The sequence below is a fragment of the Micrasema longulum genome, unplaced genomic scaffold, assembly GCF_059751315.1.
Source record: "Micrasema longulum isolate JH-2025_06_02 unplaced genomic scaffold, ASM5975131v1 h1tg001795l, whole genome shotgun sequence".
Taxonomy (NCBI): Eukaryota; Metazoa; Arthropoda; class Insecta; order Trichoptera; family Brachycentridae; genus Micrasema; species Micrasema longulum.
The window spans coordinates 8,103-29,390 of NW_028278969.1; the positions used below are offsets into that span (position 1 = coordinate 8,103).

General features: G+C 30.7%; 1 protein-coding gene across 1 annotated transcript; it reads right to left on the reverse strand.

Annotated features, from left to right (window-relative positions):
* Positions 1 to 8,623: 8,623 nt before the first annotated feature.
* LOC148273957 (palmitoyltransferase ZDHHC3-like) lies at positions 8,624 to 21,230 on the reverse strand. Its single transcript, XM_088237875.1, has 6 exons — positions 20,975 to 21,230; positions 14,779 to 14,919; positions 12,468 to 12,659; positions 11,754 to 11,975; positions 9,083 to 9,295; positions 8,624 to 8,836 (listed from the first exon to the last, which is right to left on the reverse strand). The coding sequence occupies exons 2-6, from the start codon at positions 14,866 to 14,868 to the stop codon at positions 8,654 to 8,656; spliced, it is 900 nt and encodes a 299-aa protein (XP_088094001.1). The 5' UTR covers positions 14,869 to 14,919; positions 20,975 to 21,230; the 3' UTR covers positions 8,624 to 8,653.
* Positions 21,231 to 21,288: the final 58 nt, after the last annotated feature.

Sequence of the window (21,288 nt, forward strand, 5' to 3'; positions counted from 1 at the left end):
TGTTGTGAGGATACTTCTGGAAAGAGAGATATCTGATACATTAGCTAAGACTATCCGAGATCTGTATACCAACTGTAAGATAAAAGTCAAAGCTAATAATGAATTATCTAAGGAAATAGCAGCAAGCCGTGGTACTATGCAGGGAGATAGCTGGAGCCCTTTTTTTTCAACCTCATAATGGACAAAATCATAGAAGAAGTAGCCGGCTTAAGGTCATCAATCTAGTATGTTATGCAGATGATGCGGCAATAGTGGCTGAATTTAAACTTACAACGCATGTTATACAAATTATTATATTACAAGTTATAGCAAGAGAACCTAAAAGACAATGAATCAATAGAACAAGTCGCAAGCTTCAGATATTTAAGAATTGATACATCCAGCCATGATGATTTGTACAATGATGTCCGAGATTAAGTCAGGATGTCTAAAAGAGATAATGTATAAAAATAAAAACATGCTAATTGACAGCAAAGTTATAATATATAAGACATGTCACACCTTTAGGACGAAAACGACTTAACTAAAAAAAAAGGTAAAAATGATTTAAGATCATAAAACGACTTTAATGAACATTATCCATTTTTCTGCATTTAAAAAAACTCAACATTTGGGTGGAAATAGGAAAAAAACGTCACATAAGTATCTTTGTTACTCAGAATTTAGATTTTGTGTCAGTACGGAAGCGACGCAATTAGTGTTGTGTTTACATTGCTATGTGAAGGATGCAACGCAGACAAACATATAAGGACCGAAAGCCGGTTGAGTCGATTTTATTCCGATACAATCAGCATGTTTACTTTATTTTTTTAAATAATTAAACCAATTACGCCAATTTAGCTTTGTGATTGTTCCATTCCGACTTACCGATAATCTTAGTGACTTATTTAAGTTAATGTCATTTTATTATTTGAATTATCGACAATCTTAGTGGCTTATTTATGTTTATGTCATTTCTTGAATAAATAAAAACATGTTTGGTGAACTGATCTGACCTAATAAAAAATATGTCATTATCTTATTTATCAAAGTTCTTTTGTTTGTTTTTTTTCAATCTAATAATGACATAATAATATTTAAAATGTCTTGTTTAAACTTATAAAAATGTATTTTTTTCATAGTTTCATAGCTGAAAGCCTTCGGTATAATTTTTGACTCAAAATTTGGTGCTTACTTCGAAAAATACAAAACAATCAACGAAGGTGTCACAATTTACATTATTTTTTTTAAATTTCCCAAAAAGTTTACTTTTTTAGTTGAGTCATTTTCGTCCTAAAGGTGCGATGTGTGAGACTCATCTTGACATATTCCGTAGAAACACGAGCGGACACCACGAGAACAAGGAACCTGCTAAGAACATCAGAGATGAGGGTCCTCAGATCAATTATCGGAAACTCTGCGCGACTGGGTCAGAAATGACTTTATACAGGAAACGTGCAAAATCAAAGATATAGTGCACTGGAGCAGATCCCGTAGAAGATCCTGGAGAGACCACATAAATAGAATGAGGACCGATAGACTGGTGTCCATAGCAGCCAAAGAATTGCCTTCCGGACGGCGCCTACCTGGAAGACCCCCTAAGCGATGAAGGGATAGTTGATCATCACGGGAGACTGAGTATTCTAAGTAGAACAGATCGTCGGATCTACGAGAAGACAAAGAAGAAGAATAAAAAATAAGCAATGCAAAATAGATGCCTTGTATGAATGTTAGTTTGCTGATTTCAAATGAAAAGTAAATGAAAGAAAATGCTAAATTATGTTTTAAAATACCTTATTTTGATAAGACAGTAATATATTTTAGTTCCACTGTCTTATACAAATACACATTTCATAAGTACATTTATTATAATTTGAGACAATTAATTAATTTACTTTGTTAACCACTACATAAATAAGAATGATATGCAAAAAACTATTAATGGAGAAAAAATGCCACATACATCATCACAAATATTGTATGTCTATATTTTTATTAACATCTACTTAGAATATAATATACTTTTTAATTAATAAAATATTATTTACAACCCAATATTTTTATTAAAAATGCAATTATATTTAACAATATGTTTGTAATCAAATATTATTAATAAGTCTACGAATCCATTGATAAGCATTTCTTAATGAATTTATCTTTTATATTGGGGACAACTCAAAGGTATATTATACACATATAGTTTACACGTTAAATAACATTACATATAATAAATTGGTAAATAAAGTGTTTACTACTAGGTACAAGATCAGGGAAATGTCTTTTATCATCAAATGCAGTTATAAAAGTTTTACAATTTAAATACATATTGTTTGAATTTTGCAAATAATAAAAAGGCACTAAGCCTCAAAAAAATATCAAGTCACTTTTTAAAATGAAACCTTTATATCGTTCTCCCAAAACCGTCTACAAAATACGATGTAATTGGTGGCATTTCAATTAAACACTTTAAAAATGATTTTTCCTTTTATATTATTTCTGACTAGATTCTATTATGTAGTTTCATTACATCAGTACGCATAAGTTAATATTTTATTTTATGTAGTCATTTTATATGTACAAACAATTTAAATTTAAAACATTTTCTCATTTACCCTTATATGTCGAAAATACAAACATCGATAACCTAATAAACTATTATGTATTTAATAAAGGTTATCGACATTTACAATTGAATAAAATGAACACTAAAAATAAATCAAAATAAATTATTAACTATGCCAAATGTATTAAATATTCATGACTTGTTTCAAGACATAAAAATTAAAAATAATTATAAGAACTACTTGTTCATATTTTATCAAGTCGTTAAAATGCAAACTAGCGAAAACCTGAGGGATCATTTCCAGAGTTTCAAAGAACTAGATGAATACAAAATAAGTACTTATTTTAAATACAATGCTAATAATAATTAGGGCACAACTCAGATTTATTTTTATTTAATATTTAAAAAAATACTTGTTCAGTGGACTTGGTTCAGTTTAAGTTTTATTAGTTAAAAAATCTTTAAGTAAAATAAACTGAGACTAAAATAAAATTGGCACGTAATATTATAGAACTAAGGAACTAACTTTTTTTTTTAAAATATAATTAATTATTTGGAATTAAAATGAATAACAAATTAATATTCTACATGCAGTAGGAAGAGAAAAATTGCTGGTTTTAAATTTAATACAGATTCAAACATTAATTTTATATTTTGTTAAGAGTTAAAATCATTGGGTACATCAAAACATATATGTTTTTCTTTTTATTAGATTATATTGATTAACAAAATGGATTTGAATTATTACTTTATTAATACATCTTTACAGATAACAATCAGTAAATAGTACCTAAGATTGTAAGTAAATTAATGATATAAAATTGCTTCATAAATCTATTGTAAATTAATTACATCATTACTTTAGAACCATCTTTTGAGATCTTGAGAACGATTTCAGACCTGGCACAATGCATAATTTGTTTTAAAATACATAATAGTTTCGTGACAATATCATGGAGACATGAATATGGCATATTTTAATAAGACTGCTGTCAATTAAAAAACAAACTTATTTTAAATACAATATTGTTAAATTATGAAAGAGGAAATGTTAGTAGAGTAAATTGTAATAAAATAGGGTACGCATCAAAAACAATACAAAATCTTAATATTAACAAAATAATAGTTCTTTTAATGTTTGAAAAATTTAGACCATGTTACTAAACTGTTAAAATGTATTCAGTTAGCATGTTTGTATATAGGTTTTTTGAAAAGAGTCTAGAAATAATTATCAAAATGTAGTAGATCTTATTAATTTGTATGTGTTTAAACAACAATCATATAAATAGTTGTCTTGTGTTCAATTTGCATTGTTAAAACAGAGGTATTTAGAATTTGTTCTTCACTGCCCTTGTAAAATGGGTATTTGAATTTGTACTGTGTATTTTATTTTAAGTATTTATAGAAATGAAAAAGTTTGATCATATTAAAAGTGGAAGACGATTTAAGAAAGAAGTGTTAACAGGTAAGTAAACAAATTAAAATGTACCATTTACAATTAATAAAATATGAGGTGCTTTATAATTCAGACTATTAAATAATAAGTTCATATGAAATTACATACTTATTAAATGTTAGAGGAAATCTAATACATATTATAAAAGTATAAAAATTGGTCTTAAAATATTATAGATACGTTAGTAGGTATTTATTCATAAAATTAAAAGAAAAACAAAATTAATTGTTAAAGCAATAATATTGAAGAAATAATAAATACAATAATTTTTAGAAAATTTATATAATATGTACACATCTATGCTAGGAATTTTTTTATTTTATAAAACTCAGCCAAAATATAAAAAACTATAAAATAAATACTATAATATCACTCAGTGAAATAACGAAAATGAATAAAACAATTTTACTTCACTATAAAATTAACATAATCTAATCAAATAAATAAACAGTAAAGAAAATTAATAAAAAATATTTTTCTTTGAGTATGTTTTTAAACTATTTTGTTATTATACTCCAGTCTGTTTTCGGGTAAGTGCAATCATAGCAGCAGTACTCCGCAAGTTAACCATTCTCAGTCCTAAGTCGGAACCAAAATCTCGATAACAAAAATTATAAGCATTTCCCAACGAGATAAATCAAAACAAAGAATTTTAAAGATGGACTCCTATTAACCTTAAGCTAATCAAATAAATAGTCCTTGTTCAGGACAGCTGCCAACAAAGTAAGAATTGCTGCGATGATTTCCAACCTCCATCGGGGAGAGGAAAGATAAGAAGATCAAATAAATAGCACGAGTGAAATAGCAATACATTTAATGCACAAGCCGATTAACAATAAAAAGGATTCAAATTAGTTGGTGAAATTTATTGATGGAAATTCATTGTTATTAATAAAACATTTTTAATGAATGAGACAGGACACTTTAATCCACCGAGTTAAATAAACTAATTACCGGTTTTGTTTTTGAGAAGTTTAAACTGCGTATCATATTAAACTTGCACAAACTAATTTACAGAGGCAAGCGTGGCACAGATATTTCAGTGTTAAATAATATACATGTTTTTAACGTAAAGTAGTCTGGCAATCATTTTAATTATTATTATTGTTTATTTTAATAATAAAATGGCGCTTTATAAGTTATCTTAATATTATTAATGTTGCTCATGTTAATAATGAAATGGCGCTTCATAAGTTATTTTTATAATAATTATTATTTACTTATGGTAATAATAAAATAGCACTTAATGAGTTGTCCTTTTATTATCATTATTATTTATGTTAATAATAAAATGTTGTTTTAACATTATCCTTTAGAATATTATTGCTTATGTTAATAATAAAACGGCGCTTTATTAGTTATCCTATTATATATCAATAATTTACTGAATGGCGTAATGTAAAAAAAAAAACATTCAAAGAAATATTTTCTAATACGACAAAATATTTTATATTAAAAATAAAACTCTGTAAATAAAAACTTACTAAAATACTTATGGAGAAAATGGGTGAGCCTGGGGACAATAAGAAATTGCCCTAGACATAATACAAAGTAGGTATCTTAAAATAATTTAAAAAGAAAAAAATATTATAGTAAGTGTGGAAGACATGAGATGATAAGTACATAAACAAAATTTATTGTATTACACTCTTCAATAAGAGATGAAGCAATGTAAAATAGAAGGGAATCAAAAGGGAGATTATCCTAAAAAATAATATGTAATCATTGCGGGGGCAAAACAATTTGTTTGAAGGGTTTACTTGTGTAAAATAGAAAGTTTAGTTTAAGGGAAGTTACAGGCAGCTCAAGAAGGAAGACATTTGCTTGGAAATACACCAATAAAAAGGGCAAAAAAATAACCCTTTAAGAACTTTTTTCCTGGAAGTCAGAACAGAACAAGAATTCTATGATCATAGGGTCATCGATCGCAGATTAGAAACAACACATACAAAAAACTAGCCTTGTTAATGAGGTTACTACGTGGAATTTTCTTTCAATGAGTTATGTTTTGAATCAACATTTTTAAATACAGTCGAACTTGGTTATTACGAAGATGGACCTGGCTGAATTTGCTAGTTATAAGCATTCCTCTTAATACCAGGGCCTCGATTACAAACGCTATTTTCGTCGGTACATATTGAGATGGTATAAAGTAAAATCAATGTTTATGTATGAAAAGGTGTATGTTTGTATTAAAATTACAGGTAGCTTCGACAGCAATCAATTATTCAACATGTTTAGAAAAATGAAGTGTAAACATATTCGATTTTTCATACAGACGACTTAATTTTACTTTGTACAAAAAATTGAAGATTAATGTTAACCTTCCATTGTAATACAGGCCCATAGAAAGGTTTTTTTTTGTAAACAACCACCATTGCATGTTGTCACTAAGTAAACAAATAAATATACCTATAGTTGGGGTCTACGTTCAAGGGGCATGGAAGAAATGTGGTAATGTGTTTTGACGCTACCTGGTTGAGTTTCGATAAAAATTGGCACCTAGATATTAAAGAAGACAATATATTTGTGAATATCGACCTGCTATTTTATATCTTAACTTAACCGGACAGCGTCACAATTCACTACTGCATACCTTCCATGCGCCTTGAACGTAGACCCCGACTATGAAATAATTGAACTAAAACAGTTGAGGAAAATTACAAAAAATGCTTGCAAACATACCACTTTAAAAAAATTCGTGACCGCAATGTTCACATTCATCACAATAATAGGTTTTCTATTATTTTCTATTGATTTTAATGATACTATTATTTTGTATATTTGATGTATGCAACTAAATTTGTATAATTTATATTTTAATATTTATACCTGATTATTTTTTTATGTTATCTTCTTTGGAATTTTATTATTTACTATTTATACTTTCTGGATTCTATTGCATCACATGTTATTATATTTTATTATATTTTTTTTATTATTAATTATTATGGCTTAACGTGGGCACAGCCTTAAAAAGCCTTAATAGGTTCATGAATATGTAAATGAGTGTAATTTTAAATGAATAAATAAATAAACATTCCATTTATTTTCCCACAATGTTGACACCATGGATAAGGATGGAGAAAACTTTTTACACGCAACATTTTTCGTGTCACATACTATTTCACAAAAATTGACACTTTTTCACAAATTCAGAGACACTTCTTCTTGTTAGTAGACAAGTTTATAATTCAAGGATAAGTTTTTAACTGATCTGACATCACCCACTCGTAATGTTTATTATGCGCTGACCAAAGAATATTTTAAAATAATAAAAACATCTTATAAACCCCGAAACAAGGATGTCATTCATAAACTTCAAAAGAAGTTGTAAATTGTAATGAGGGGCCAAGTAGGTACTTACTGAGTTAACAAAGATGTGTGATAGTATTTCATTGTTGCCGGCGAAAACACCAATTAGGTACTTACACACCTACATAGTCATAAACGTAATCCGATCCCGATACCCAGGGATATCGGTCTGAAGTTTTTAAAGAGGTTCTGCTCATTGTAGAAAATATTTTTGTTCGGTATATCTAGTAGTTCTGTATAAAAGTTAATAAATGTATAACCATAAACTAAACTGTCAGCGAATGTTTGCCTCATTACATCTGAGATCTCACTATTTCCGTGAGCGTTATAACCAAGTTTGACTGTATCTTAAATCAGCTTTCCCGGATAATTTATGCTTTAAGAAAGAAGCGAAAAGTTATATTTATAATTATTTTTTATGTTGCACTGATTGAAAACACCGTTTATTTATTTATCTGTTAATTTATGTTATACTAAAAATACTAATAATTAAAAATAAAATGAACAAATTACTGTAAGACGTCACTCCCCATTATGTACACAAGAAGGGTTTTTTACTTATTGGAAACGTCAATGTAAATGTATATAAAAATTATATTTAGTAGTAATATTGTATACTTTTTTTTATCTAAATAAACTTTAAAAAAAACATAAAATGGTTTACGAATCTACTACTGATTTGAGTTTGGTTCAGCTTATAGTGACATGTAGTCAAGAAATTAACAGAACAAAAATAAAATCATGAAAAGTTTTTTTTAATCTAGCCATTGTCGGTCTGTTCAGTTCGGATTTCTGTGTGACCATCAAAAATTAAAAAAAATATTTCTAAATTTAATTAAAAAACATACTGGAGTATCGCAACAAAATAAAAACTTAGGTATTGGAGGGTAATATTTACTTAATAATAATACCTTAAAACTAAATTTAAAACAAAATAAAATTCACTATAAATAAATGCAATGAACATCAACTTAACTTGAAATACATCATGTAGAGGTGTCATCTATCAATATTTTTAATGGAAAATAATTTTTGATAGTGAGATATTCATTTAAATATATATGTACATATAACTGGAATTATTTATTTACTCTGGTTACGGTTCATACTGTTTTTTTTAAAATAGTATTAACTAGTGGATTGTACAGTAATATAATGCAGGACTAAACTACACAATTATTACAGTTAATAAAATGATTTGTATCAATGCATGTTCATTGCCCTCTATAGCTAATAAAACATTACTACAAGTAGGTATGCAGCAGTAAAAGTCTGGAATTAAAATTACTATATTTCAATCTTACGTAATGTTTTGGTTGGTTGAATGAATTCAGTACATTTTAGACATTTTGAAGATTATCGTAGGAAATACCAGGATAACCAAATGCATAATATGAAGGTATGGAAGGTTTTGTGAATGGAGAAAACCAACCGAGAGAAAAACGGCCAAAAACTGATTGAATACTCTTCCAGTGTGATTGTCTTTCCCACTTAGCTTCTTCTTTTTTTAGTTGTTCTATTCCCTGTAAAAGTTTACAAAATATATCAAAAGATCATCAAAATGTGTTGTAAACAGGGTTCTATGCATTAAAATGCATCAATTTAAGCAAAACACATGCGTGCATTAAATATTTTATTTTAATTGATAGTATTACTACGGGAAGCTTCCCGAGAACATAAGTCACAACTCAAAACATAATCGTAACAAATAGAAATTTATAAATTAACCATCCATAAAAAATACAAATTAATATTGCAGATTTATATACCGTTTCGTCAGTCCAGATAGCTTGTAGTTGGGTACCCAACATAGCTACCGTGAAGATTGCAAACACAAAGGCTTCGATGATCAGAATGATGAGAAATGCCATTGTGGCAGTCGGAGATACGGCAGAACATTCCTTCCATTCCATCTTCACACACGAAGCCATTTGCATGGCAGCCAAAACCAGCGAGTGAATAGATATCACAGCTATGTAAAGCTAAAAAACATTGTTTCAAATTAATAACATGATACATTTGAAAAAGATCGTTACCTTAAACACTAAACTTTCTTATTTAAGTAACTAAGAAAATAATTATTCATGAGTAAAAATTTGTACCTTTCAATTATGCAGTTTTTCTAAGGAAATTAAGTGTCTTTAATCATCCGCAAAGTAATAATTAGTACGTAATAAATTAATCCTAACATAGCCATTAAAGGAAGTCATTTACTTATTCCCATTATATTTTAATTTATAAAAAGTTACCAGATATTAGAAAATTCATATTTAAAAATAACAAATTTTCACATACAATATGAACTTCAAAACCAATATTTTTCATCCATCCTGCCAGGACTCGAACCTAAAACCTCAAGCATAATAGGCAAACATGCCAACCAGTACACTAGGCGGTCTTTTCTTGACTTGATTTTTTTTCTTTTAAATTTTAATTAATTTTTTATTAATGTAAAAATATTTTTTTTAGAATGCGGAAGTTCAGTGCTACGGGAAACTGAATATAAAAACGGTAAATATTAGAGCATTTAATTGTACAGCGAAGTTTCTCAAAAATGTGTAAAAAAAAGAACATGTCACAAGTTCTTGTGAATAAACCAATCAATTCCGGCGTTGTTTTGTGTTGTAATAGATTTTCGATTTCTAGGTAGCTATTTTTTTCAATGTTTAGTGTATTTTGACACAAAAGGACTCTATTTTTAAATGTCAGTACAACTCAGCAACGAAAACTTGTGACACCACGGGTAGAGTAATTACAAAACTTTAGAAAATCATAACAATAATACGATACATAAAAAAAAAAAAAAAAAATTTGGCTTAGTTTCATAGTCTATTGACAAACAAAAAAAACAAAATAAAAACCACCAAACTTTCTTGCTAAAACACCTTTTTTATTTTTAAAAGAAAAAGAGAAATACTCAAGTTCTTATTATTTAGTCAAATATTTAAATTTTTGGACCATTTCCTAAAAATTCGTAAATAACTTGTACTGGAAAAATGGAAATCGAGCTGTGGTAGAGTGGGATTTTAACCTCAGACCTTTGGTCCGTAAGTCCACAATACTACCATGGGACCACAACCCGGTTCAACATTTATAAGTAAGAAAATATATTCTTCTTCTTCTTCCTCTTCGACTAGATCTGTTCATCTGTTCTGGCAGAAAGCTACTACTCCTGAGACATTAAGATCCATCTGTCGCTCCATCTTTATGCGGTCTTCAAGGAAGACAAGGTGCGATTTTTTTGTCGCTGCAATGATGAGGGATTCTGAAGTTTTCCATTCTGTTTACATGATCTCTCCAGAATTTTCTTCTTGCTCTGTTCTACTGCACATCTTTGGTACCACAGATTTGTCTTATTTCTTAATTGCGGATTTGATCTCTAAGAGTTTTCCCTGCCTTTAAAAGTCATTTCCGATGTTCTAAGCAAATTCTTTGTCCTGCTTATGACAGCTTATTTCTACCCAATATGTCACGATTGGCCTGACACAGTACAAAATATATTATTATTTACTATTCATAGCTTGTTGATTTGTACTATTATTGGTGTTGTTTGGTAACTCATTTATTCCTACATTAAAAAAAAGTATTAATTCTAATTAGGCAGCAGTGTGTATTTTACAGATATACCATTATTAGAAGTGTATTGTAAGGTGCCGAACCGGAGTCGTAGATATCATGGATCGTGCAGAAAAATTAAAATGGCAGTGGGCAAAATGATGGCAGGTGGACACCCAGAATGATAAAATGGAGACCATGGGCAAACAAAAGAAGTGTTGGAAGATCACAAAAAAGATGGGTCAACGATATTGCCTCGATAGACGGTAAAACGTGGATGATAAAAGCGGGTGATATGAAGGAATGGAGACGTTTGGAAGAGGCGTTTATTTAGCAAACAATGCTGAAGAAGAAAAGAAGATTGTAATAGAAAAAAAAACATTAGATTAAGCATTACTTTTTCTTGTATCAAATAAATATTACATTGGGAAACACAAATTTTGTTGACTTTGATTTGACACTTGTTATTGACTAACTTTTGACATCTGAATAAAAAAATGACCCAAATCAACTTTTTAAGCCACAGGATACCCTTGCTTTGTACCAAAAAGTTATACAAAATGTGCATATATAGGGAAAAATGACCAAATGTACTGTTCAAAGAGAATATTGTATTCATACATAATTACTGTTAGTCAAATTATGTTCATACAAGTAGTAAAGTTATTTTACCAAACAGCAAACGTACATTATTAAGGTAAAAAAATGTGCATAAAGACAAGTTGTAGAGAAAAAACCTGACGTGATATAAGAAAAAAAGATTACCATTTTGAAATCGACGTGCCTATTTAATTATAAAACAACTGAAAAATCAAACTCAGCAGAAATTGTGTTAAAAATCATTAACCAGTATTATTGATTATCAAAAAATTTCTTGTTACTTACTGTAAATAAAACAAAATACTTTTGATTGTTCTCTCCGACACAGTTGTTTACCCAGGGGCAGTGGTGATCCATCTTCCTGATGCATCTCTGGCACACGGAGCAGTGGTGAGCCCGGTCCGGCTTGATGCTGCAACACTTAGGGCACTTGAACACCACCTGGCCTTCCTTGAACCGGATAAACTTCATCATTTCTTGAGTGGCAGTGCCTTTTGGAACTGCACCCTGAAAAAATCCATTTAAAATGATAGGATTTTTTATAAATATACATATTCTGTACGTTAACTCGTGTATATATTGTTTACGCAGGGACTGAAGTACAAATGCACCATTATGTGCAGATCCAGGTAATGATAATTATGAAAAATGAAGTAGTGGGAGTGATATGACTGAACATAGAAATTCCAAAAAGCATTTAATACAGCATTTAATACAGACTGTAGGTGAGTCATTTTACTATTCAAGAAAATTGATTGTGTAATTCTGAGTATAAGTTTCGATGATGAGATAATAATCTATCTCGAAACTGGTCGACGTACAACTGTAAATTAAAGTTGTTTATACTAATTTTAAAACAAAAAACTGCATAATGTCATACCACAAAAAGAAAAATGTTTTTGATATTATAAATTTTAGATAAATACCTAATTTGTTTTCAATTTTCTTGTGTAAGAAAAGAAACAGCAAATATTTTCTTAATATGTGAAACGTACTTACAGGGTCAGTAAACATGGTACGAATGTGAGAAGCAAACGCTAATACTGAAAACATTTGGAATAAGGTCATATTTATGTAGCTATACACAGGGAAATTATATGACGTGGGTATAAGGATGACACATATCACTACATATTCAGCAAAGAATATTAGTATCCATGTTAGCCCAGCGCAGATCATTCCACAAATATCCTGCAACAGAAAATATTTCAATTACCTTTCAGTGACTTGCAACTAGGAATAACATTTCATAATGAAGGGGTGCATGAAGGGTGCCTAAAATGCCTGTTTTAGGTAAATTCACCATCTTCCATCTAAATTCCGCAGATGGGGGGGGCCAAAGGCCGCTTTTTAAATAAAAACTTTTACCTATTGTTTTAATACACTAAGAACGTATGCGAAATTGAAAAATGCCTGTCTCAGGGCATTGACGGCCGAATGCCTGTTTAAATTTAAAAATGACAGTTATACGGTAACCCTACTTGCAAGAAGCAAAACAAATCATGATAAAATATCATGCATTAGCATTTCTGTCAAACAACATAATTATTTAGAAAAATAAAATCAACAATTTGAACATTATACTAGAAAAAAAAATCTATACAATAAATTATTACATTTGGGGATGCATTCTACATTCATATATCTTCTCATGCAAGCACGCCGATTATTCCTACTCTTGACATGTCCATCATCAAGTATTTGGTGGACTTGATCGTGCCATGTCTGTCTCGGTCTTCCTCGTTTTCTGCATCCATCAACATTCGCATCGTAGATTGTTTTAGTCGACATGGAGGTCAAAATATTAAGTGACCAAATTTAAAATTAATATGTAAAATATGATGTATTTTAAATTTATTGCAACAGAGAGGAAAACATTTTTGAGAGGCGAATATAGAAGTCAAGGCATTTACAGGGCCTATGAACTGTCATTGACTGGTTTAAGTGGCCACTTTACACACAGTGTGAAATTCATTATTGTAAATATGTTTGAACATCCACATTTCCTCAACTTTTCCATCTGTTGACTTTTGAGAAGTAAAATAGCTGAAACTATTGACGTGGGTGAGATTCATCTGCAATGTATTTCTTGTTGAATTTATTAAATACAATAAAAAAATTAGAGAATAAAAATTAAACAAAAATCAACTGTTGGTGAAATTCTTTTAAATGCTTTTATTTTATTATAAAAATATTTAAAGGCATTTTTTTTCTACAACACATAAAACCAAACATATTTTTTCACATTTAATTTTTGCGTTTTTGCCGGGAACCCAGAACCTTCCGTGTGTTAGTCAAGTGTCTTAACCACTACACCAGAGGTCGCCATCATGATCATTAACACGTTCGCAAACCCTTTTTTCTCAGTGGACATTTTTTGTCATCGAATCCACTCGTGTAGACACATATGATAACTTTCTTTTTTTTATATATTTCACGTCCGATAGCACAGCACCATAAATGATGGTTTGAAGTAAATCTTATTTTACTAACATACTGGGACACTTTTGTTGCTTACTGTTTTCTATAAGGACACAATATCGCTAGTCTTAAATTAAAGTCCTGCTGAGTTGCAGACATACAACTCGTCAGCAGGTTCTTTTAAATTACATCTATTATTTACACTTAACCTACATTAACAATAATTTTACTTGAAAAACATTACATATTACATTATGAAAAATTAAAAACTATAACTAATACAAAAAACTTTTTTCTAATAACCATAATTTGAGCAAACGTCTCACTCCTGTATTTAACTCAGCATTTTTAATATTGTTTGGTAACATGTTAAATATTTTAGGTATACTGTATTGCAGTGTCCTTTTGCCATATTTATTGCAATATCTAGGAACAGCTAGCCCTTCCATAATTACTTCAGTTTCAAGTAGGTCATAGCCGTCTGTACACTACCAATGTCTTTTGGACTGATGACTATAATAGTCATCATTTCCTAAATGAGAAATCATTTTGACAGCTGTAGCCAGTATAAGCTATAGCCGGCCGTGAGCCTTTAAGACGGGGAAATATAATAATATTACAGTTTTAAGAGAATTGATATTTTTTTACTATTTTCTTCTTATGATTGACAATTTCGTGCAAATGCTAAAAAACAGTTTATTTTATTTTTATAATTGAATTATTTACTATTTATAGGATCAAAGAATGGAAGTATCTGTACATACAAAAAAAACTTAACAATTTTTCTAATTTAAGATAGATAATTTCTTATATTATAAAAAGGCTTAGCACTCAAATAAAACATCATCTCAAGCACTTTGAAACTTAACTATTAATAAACAATTCTTACCTTCACACACCAGGCAAATCCGGAGCAACATTTATTCTGCATGTCAATTTCATTTCGGAATGTTTGGTAACTCGTTTCATTGACATCCATCGTAATACAAAATTTTATTGTATTCAGAAAAAAGTAATTTTAAGTTGACATCTGCAACAAAGAAGAAAAACATGCTATAACGTACAGAGATGAGTAAAAAATGCTATCATAATTAGAAATATATATAAATGCAACGCAAATCCAGTGACGCTCTCAATGAAAATCATAATCTCCGATACAGGAAAGCAATATTTTTAAAATCATAGTATTAAACCAGATAACAATCATAGATAATAAAATTATAATAAGTAAGTACTTACATGAGTAAGTCATATTCGTAGAGAAATACTGGATTTAATCCTCTCGGGATTTTATCAAGAACCTCTGAGAAGAATAATGGATGTCTAAGCATTTACATGGCTGAAGAATTATAGATATTCAAAGATGAGCAGAATAGTGAATGTTACAGTGTGTTAAGCGATCACTTAAAACAGCAAATGACAGGTAATGAGTCCCTTTAAATGCCTTTATTCCTTTTTTCAAAAACGTTCTCAATTTCCGATCAAATTATTTGTCGATTAATAAATTCATACTTTTTAATTAGACAGCATTAATTTTAAAACCTTTACAAAAAAGATAGAAGTTTTTAAATCCACATTTATGACAGTGAACACTAGCTTACAATGACACTAGGAGATTAAATTAACAAAAAATGATTAGAAGTATTTTCTTATTTAAATTCAATTTATCTGAAACATAAATTACACTACGAGTTTAAGATGTCAATCTTTCATCGCATGAGGAATAGAGATAGTAAAACAAAATAATTATATGTTTTTAATGATCAGGCACAATCATAATTTAATGATTTATTGCCACAGTAAAATTTAAGCAATAGTTCTCTTGCCAGGAAGACTTTTGTACAAACAAATTAAAGAAAGAATAAAGTCATAATTAAACTAGTCAGGACACCGATTAAACTAACATGCAAATCCCACTACACTTTTTGAGGGATAAGCCGCATCCTCAGGGGGTCACTGGTTAAACCTGGGGATGTACGAGCGCTCACCCCTATCTGATACATTATGGATCTGGGGTTAGAGGGGTAGATTTAGCAATATGAGAACACTCTCCCTCCACTCAGTAGCTAGGCTCTTTAAAGACCTGGGCTTGGAGGGCGAGAACTAATTCACATTAGATGTACACAGGTTGCAGTGATGTCAGGAGCTTATATAGCACAGGCCCTTATTTTCAGAATAAGAATAATAATTCGTTAAAAGTTTTTGTAAAAATCAAAATCACCGCTCAATGATTTTGTACTTTTTTTAAGGAATAATCCGCTAAGCCTGTATTTTAGAGAGGCTTGTCAGGTGGGAAAGAGGATATGGATGAAAATTATGAAAAATACACCATAACACCCAAACAGTTGAGATTTTTTTTGGTGGATTTATTTCTTGCAACTTACGGGAATCGGACCTGAGACACCAGGTTTATAGCTGACTATCTAACCGACTGCGCCACAATTCCTGTCCCGTTAAAACTTACATTCCAAATAAATATAATTGTAACACTTATATTAAATTATCTGATTTGAGAATGGAGGATACGATAAACAGAAAAGTGCAATTTGAGAAGTTCTGAACTGACTAGGCCTGTCAATGATGCGAAAGTTTGAAAACAATTGATTATAGCAAAAGCACGATCTCCAAACCCAGAGTTTATCAGGAGTAGACAAGTTTTCTTATGCCTGAATCAAACGCTGACCTATGAGTGGATTTTCTTTCAATTATATTTTCCCAAATTCATTAAATCCGATACATAGATATTTTAAAGCCATATCATTAAGGGATATGAATACTGTCCAGCAAAGCATATATTCAATAAATTATGTAATATTAATAATTGATTATTACCCAGTATTACAAAATAGGCTAAATGTAGAGTTGCGCTGCAATCTATTCACAAAGGCGAACTATGGCACCAGATATAGATGGATTATTATAATAACTCTTTGATAAAATTTGTTCATCTGTGTCAGGGCAGAATAAAGAATAGTTATGTATGCGAAATAGAACCAGAACCCTCGATGAGAGTTTCCCACTTGATGTCCAACTCTCAGGTGGTTCTGGAAAAGGAAAACCAGTAGAGACTAGTGCTTCCCGCGGTGTAGTTGTTGGCACAACTGTCTATGATGCTTGAGGTAGTAGTAGGAAAAATAAAAATGAGGAAATTCAGTGCTATGGGAAATTGGATATAAAAAATGTTTTCTTATATGCGGTAAAAATTAGAGCATTTCATTGAAAATGTATTAATAAAAATGAACTAGGTCACAAGTTCTTCCGAAAAAACCAATGATAGAGGGTTGTGATAGATTTCCAGTTTCCGGGAAGCTAACTCACCAATCAGCAAAACTCACCAACCAGAATTTGTAATTTCAAAATCACAAAACTTGAAATAAACATAGCGCTGATAATAAGACAGATTTTTTTTTAATTTGCTTAGTTTGAAAGTCTATTAACAATTTTTTTTTAAAAACAAATGAACTTCATTTTTATTCAAGTAAAAAATAGACAGACACGTCGGTATTTCCAATTATTTACTCAGTTTGTTAGCTCTTGGGTTGAGAAATGGCAGATTCTCAAAGGTGCCCACTGATATTTTCTGAACACTCGTCTTTGAGAAAATATGCAGAACGGTTTGTAAATTTTGTATATTTTATATATATGATAATTTATATAGTGCCATTTTTGTGAAAATCACCTCAAGGGCGCTGAACAATAAATAAATATCGGATAGAAAGTTGATTACAGCAAGTCTTGCAGCTACAGAGCGCAAAATCTAGCCCCCATTTACACATTTTAAAAATTGACAAAGAAATTTTATGTATTCATGAAATTTAAAAAAATAAATAATATTAATCATAAAAAGGAGTAAGATTACAACACGTCCTTCAGCTACTAAGCGCATGGATGGTTGGAATTCTAGATCCCATTTACAAAAAAAAATGTATTTTATAGTTGATAAAATTTACATATGGAAGCTAGATTACCAATTGTCGCATGGAGGAGTGGAATTCTAGCAACTTAAAATGATATGAATAAATTTACAAAAAATAAACTTACACATAGAGCATAGTAGTAAATTTGTCAAGTGTTCATGCCAAGAAGTAGGCAATAAAAAACTAAATAAATAAAGCACTCATTCAACATTATGATTAATAAAATAAAGATGGATGTCTGAAGAGTAGCTTTTGACGATAGTGGGTAGAAGTGAAGTACCTACTAACAATCCTTTCACCGTGACTTGATTAAATTGGTTCAGTTAACAACCTTTGAATAAGCGGAGCTTGGAACATGATTATGGAATTTATCTTTGGTGATTTGCACGAAGGGCGACACAGTTAAGAAATTGAAAAAATAATGATAATACTAATGTAATTTGATGTCACCAAATTTACAAAAATACTGTAATGGACATAGACTTTTGTAAAATAAATATAAAACGACTTTGTTTTTAAACACTTTTTTTTCTACCGACCGGTTTTAAAGCTACACAAGCTTCTTTATCAAGGTGTACTTAACTAAATTCTATAAAAAAAAATTATAGACTATTGTAACTGAATTTGATAAAAGTAAACACAGTTTTTGCTACCATTTATGTTTGCAATATCATCATGCGGAATTAAAACGGTTTTTGGGTATGTGGAGGAAGTACTTTCAGAAACCATTTTAACAGGTGGTTTTTTTAAACTACAATCTTTCATAATCCCTGATCCTGGGCCTGAAACCTAAGACTTATCATCTTGCCTTCGTGTATATGCTGCGATTGCAAGTGCCCTATACACCATTAGGTGCTAATAATGAAATGATGATGATGATTAAAAAATTAGTTCTGCATTTTCGGGTATGCCTGTAACCTAAGAAAAACGAACTTTGCCAAAACAATATTGTTGAATACCAATAATAGTCCGTAGATTAAGGAACTTTTCTTCTTCTCGTTATTTATTGGCTCTTCCACCTCCTTACTGGGGTGTTCTAGCCAATGTCAAGATTTTGATAAATTTACACATGTGTTAGTACTATATACAATTTAGTGAGTTAGTATTTAATATTAAGTACACTTTACATATGGATATAAAACATATTTACAACTTCATACCATTAGTGTTTTTTTTTCCGCGACTGTACATCGGAGCTCGCGTGGACCGGTTGGGAATGGTAGTGGGGGAAGTAAGCTAACGAACGCTGGGTCTCTCAGTCTTCTTCGACCATCTGGAGAGTGAGTACAGGCCTTTCCGCGGAAGTTGTTTTAGGACCTTGTACAAAAGTCAAAATGCAGCGCTCGGTAGAGCAAAGGATGGCGATCAAGTTTTGCATCAAACTTGACAAGACTGCCGCCGAAACTGTTCAAAAGATCATGACAGCCTTTTAAGAAGACGCTCTGTCAGATCGACAAAAGGTCAGCGCCCCCTCACCCCAAGAAGGCCAGGATGAGCAGATCCAAAACCAAGACGATGCTCATTGCGTTTATTCCCAGATATTTAATGTCGTCAACTGGTTTTAAAATCTGACACGAATAATTAATATCAAAGGACTGGTCCATCACAAGTTTGTACCACTTGGGACAACTGTGAAAGCTGAATTTGACGTTAAAGACCTAAAAATACTGAAACACAGGATTCAACGCGTACGTCCAGACATCGCAGACGACTGGAAGTTGCAACAAGACAACGCGCCGGCCCACAGCGCCTTCCTCGTCACCAACTACCTGGCCAAAGCAGGGGTTCCAATGATTCACGCCTGAAAAGACCCATGAAAGGAAAGCATTTTGAGACTATCGAGGGGATCCAAGCAGCTTGTACTGCGGGAAATCGCAGGAAAGGCCTATTTTGAAGAATTTAAACTTGATGTAACAAAAAGTTCAATAACTTCTTTGTAATCGACTCACTGACATTACTTTCCGGACACACTGTATAACTAGATATTTACATAAAATTTTGAATACATGCATTTTCAAAATACTCAATGCATAAGTGATGACCCATCTCTGTTGCAATAAATTTCTTTCCATGTTCCCAATCATGTCACCAGAAGTAAAAATCTATTCATTAAAATGCTATTCATTAAATCTTCTAAGAGCAACTTTTGTTTATATGCCCCAATGTCCAAAATGTGTAGATTAGACAATTCGTCAAACAACTTCGAATTCTTTGGGATAGATTTTCCGGTTTTCATAGATCTCTTCGCCACTTAAACAGAGTGGGATGAAGATGGATTGACACAGCTAAGTTCAAAGTCTTATTTGTTGTATACCATTATTTTATCGCCCTTGTTTGTATTGGCTACGTAGTATTATTTTCGTTTTGTTCAGTTTCTTGTGTATATGTTTCTTCATGTAACTGTTATAATTGGCTTAGGCCGTGTATACCTAAATATAATACATAAATAAACAAATACATGTTTATTGGGTGGGGACAGGAGAGTTAGAATACGAGTAGGGAATAGGATGTTAATATCCGAGAGAACGGATAGAAAATCAAGATAACAATCATTTAAGTTTAAATCTTCTTAGCACATGACAGAGCCCCGGACATGGATTCTGAACAGGTGAGAACCATTACAACAGTTCTCAATGCGCATTCTGCATATGGAGGATGTCTCAAACTTGTTCAGAATTATTTTGAAAAACCAAGGCTTTTCCGTTATTTTTGGTTTCAGTTTAATATGGTGACAGGTGAAAAGCATTTATTTTCAAAACTGTACCCAAAAATAAAACGCACTATTAAACCTAAAAAACATGTTTTACGCAACAACGTCTCAACTAAATTGCATTATTACATTTGAAAAGGCCTTACTTATTTTTTAAATTAAATTATTGGACATAATGTAAATGTACATGCTGAATTGGGTATTTAAAATCCACATACATATTTCGCTAATAAAACAATCAAAAACATGATTTAACAAAAAGATATTCAAAGATTATCGCAGTAATTGATATGTCGCAAAATACAAAGAAACAATAATCAGATATCAAACCCAGCTGCATACAACTGCAAGTACATATCAGAAGAACAAAATAAAAACGCAAAAGAAAGCAAATTGAATCAGCTATGCGTTTTAATAAAAGCGTTAATTATATCGATTTGTAATATTGGATATTTTACCAATTTTCGACAAGCGAAGATGCCTCCGAGACGTTTTTGTTGTGCAGATGAACAACAAAACGTTTAAATCTGCTTCAACAAAACATGTGTGATAATTTGGAAAACTGGTCAAATGAACACTGAATTAATTTCGTTTAAACTTGTCGATTCCGCGATATGCTCGTAATAGGAATGAAATCCCTTCTTTAATAGTTTTTTTAATCATTCGCTTATCCACTACGAATTCACATCCATCAAAGAAAAAACCAATGAATTTATTTTCAATGACTGAAGAAAATGTTGCCAATAAGAAAACACTTTGTGTGAAAAAAAAA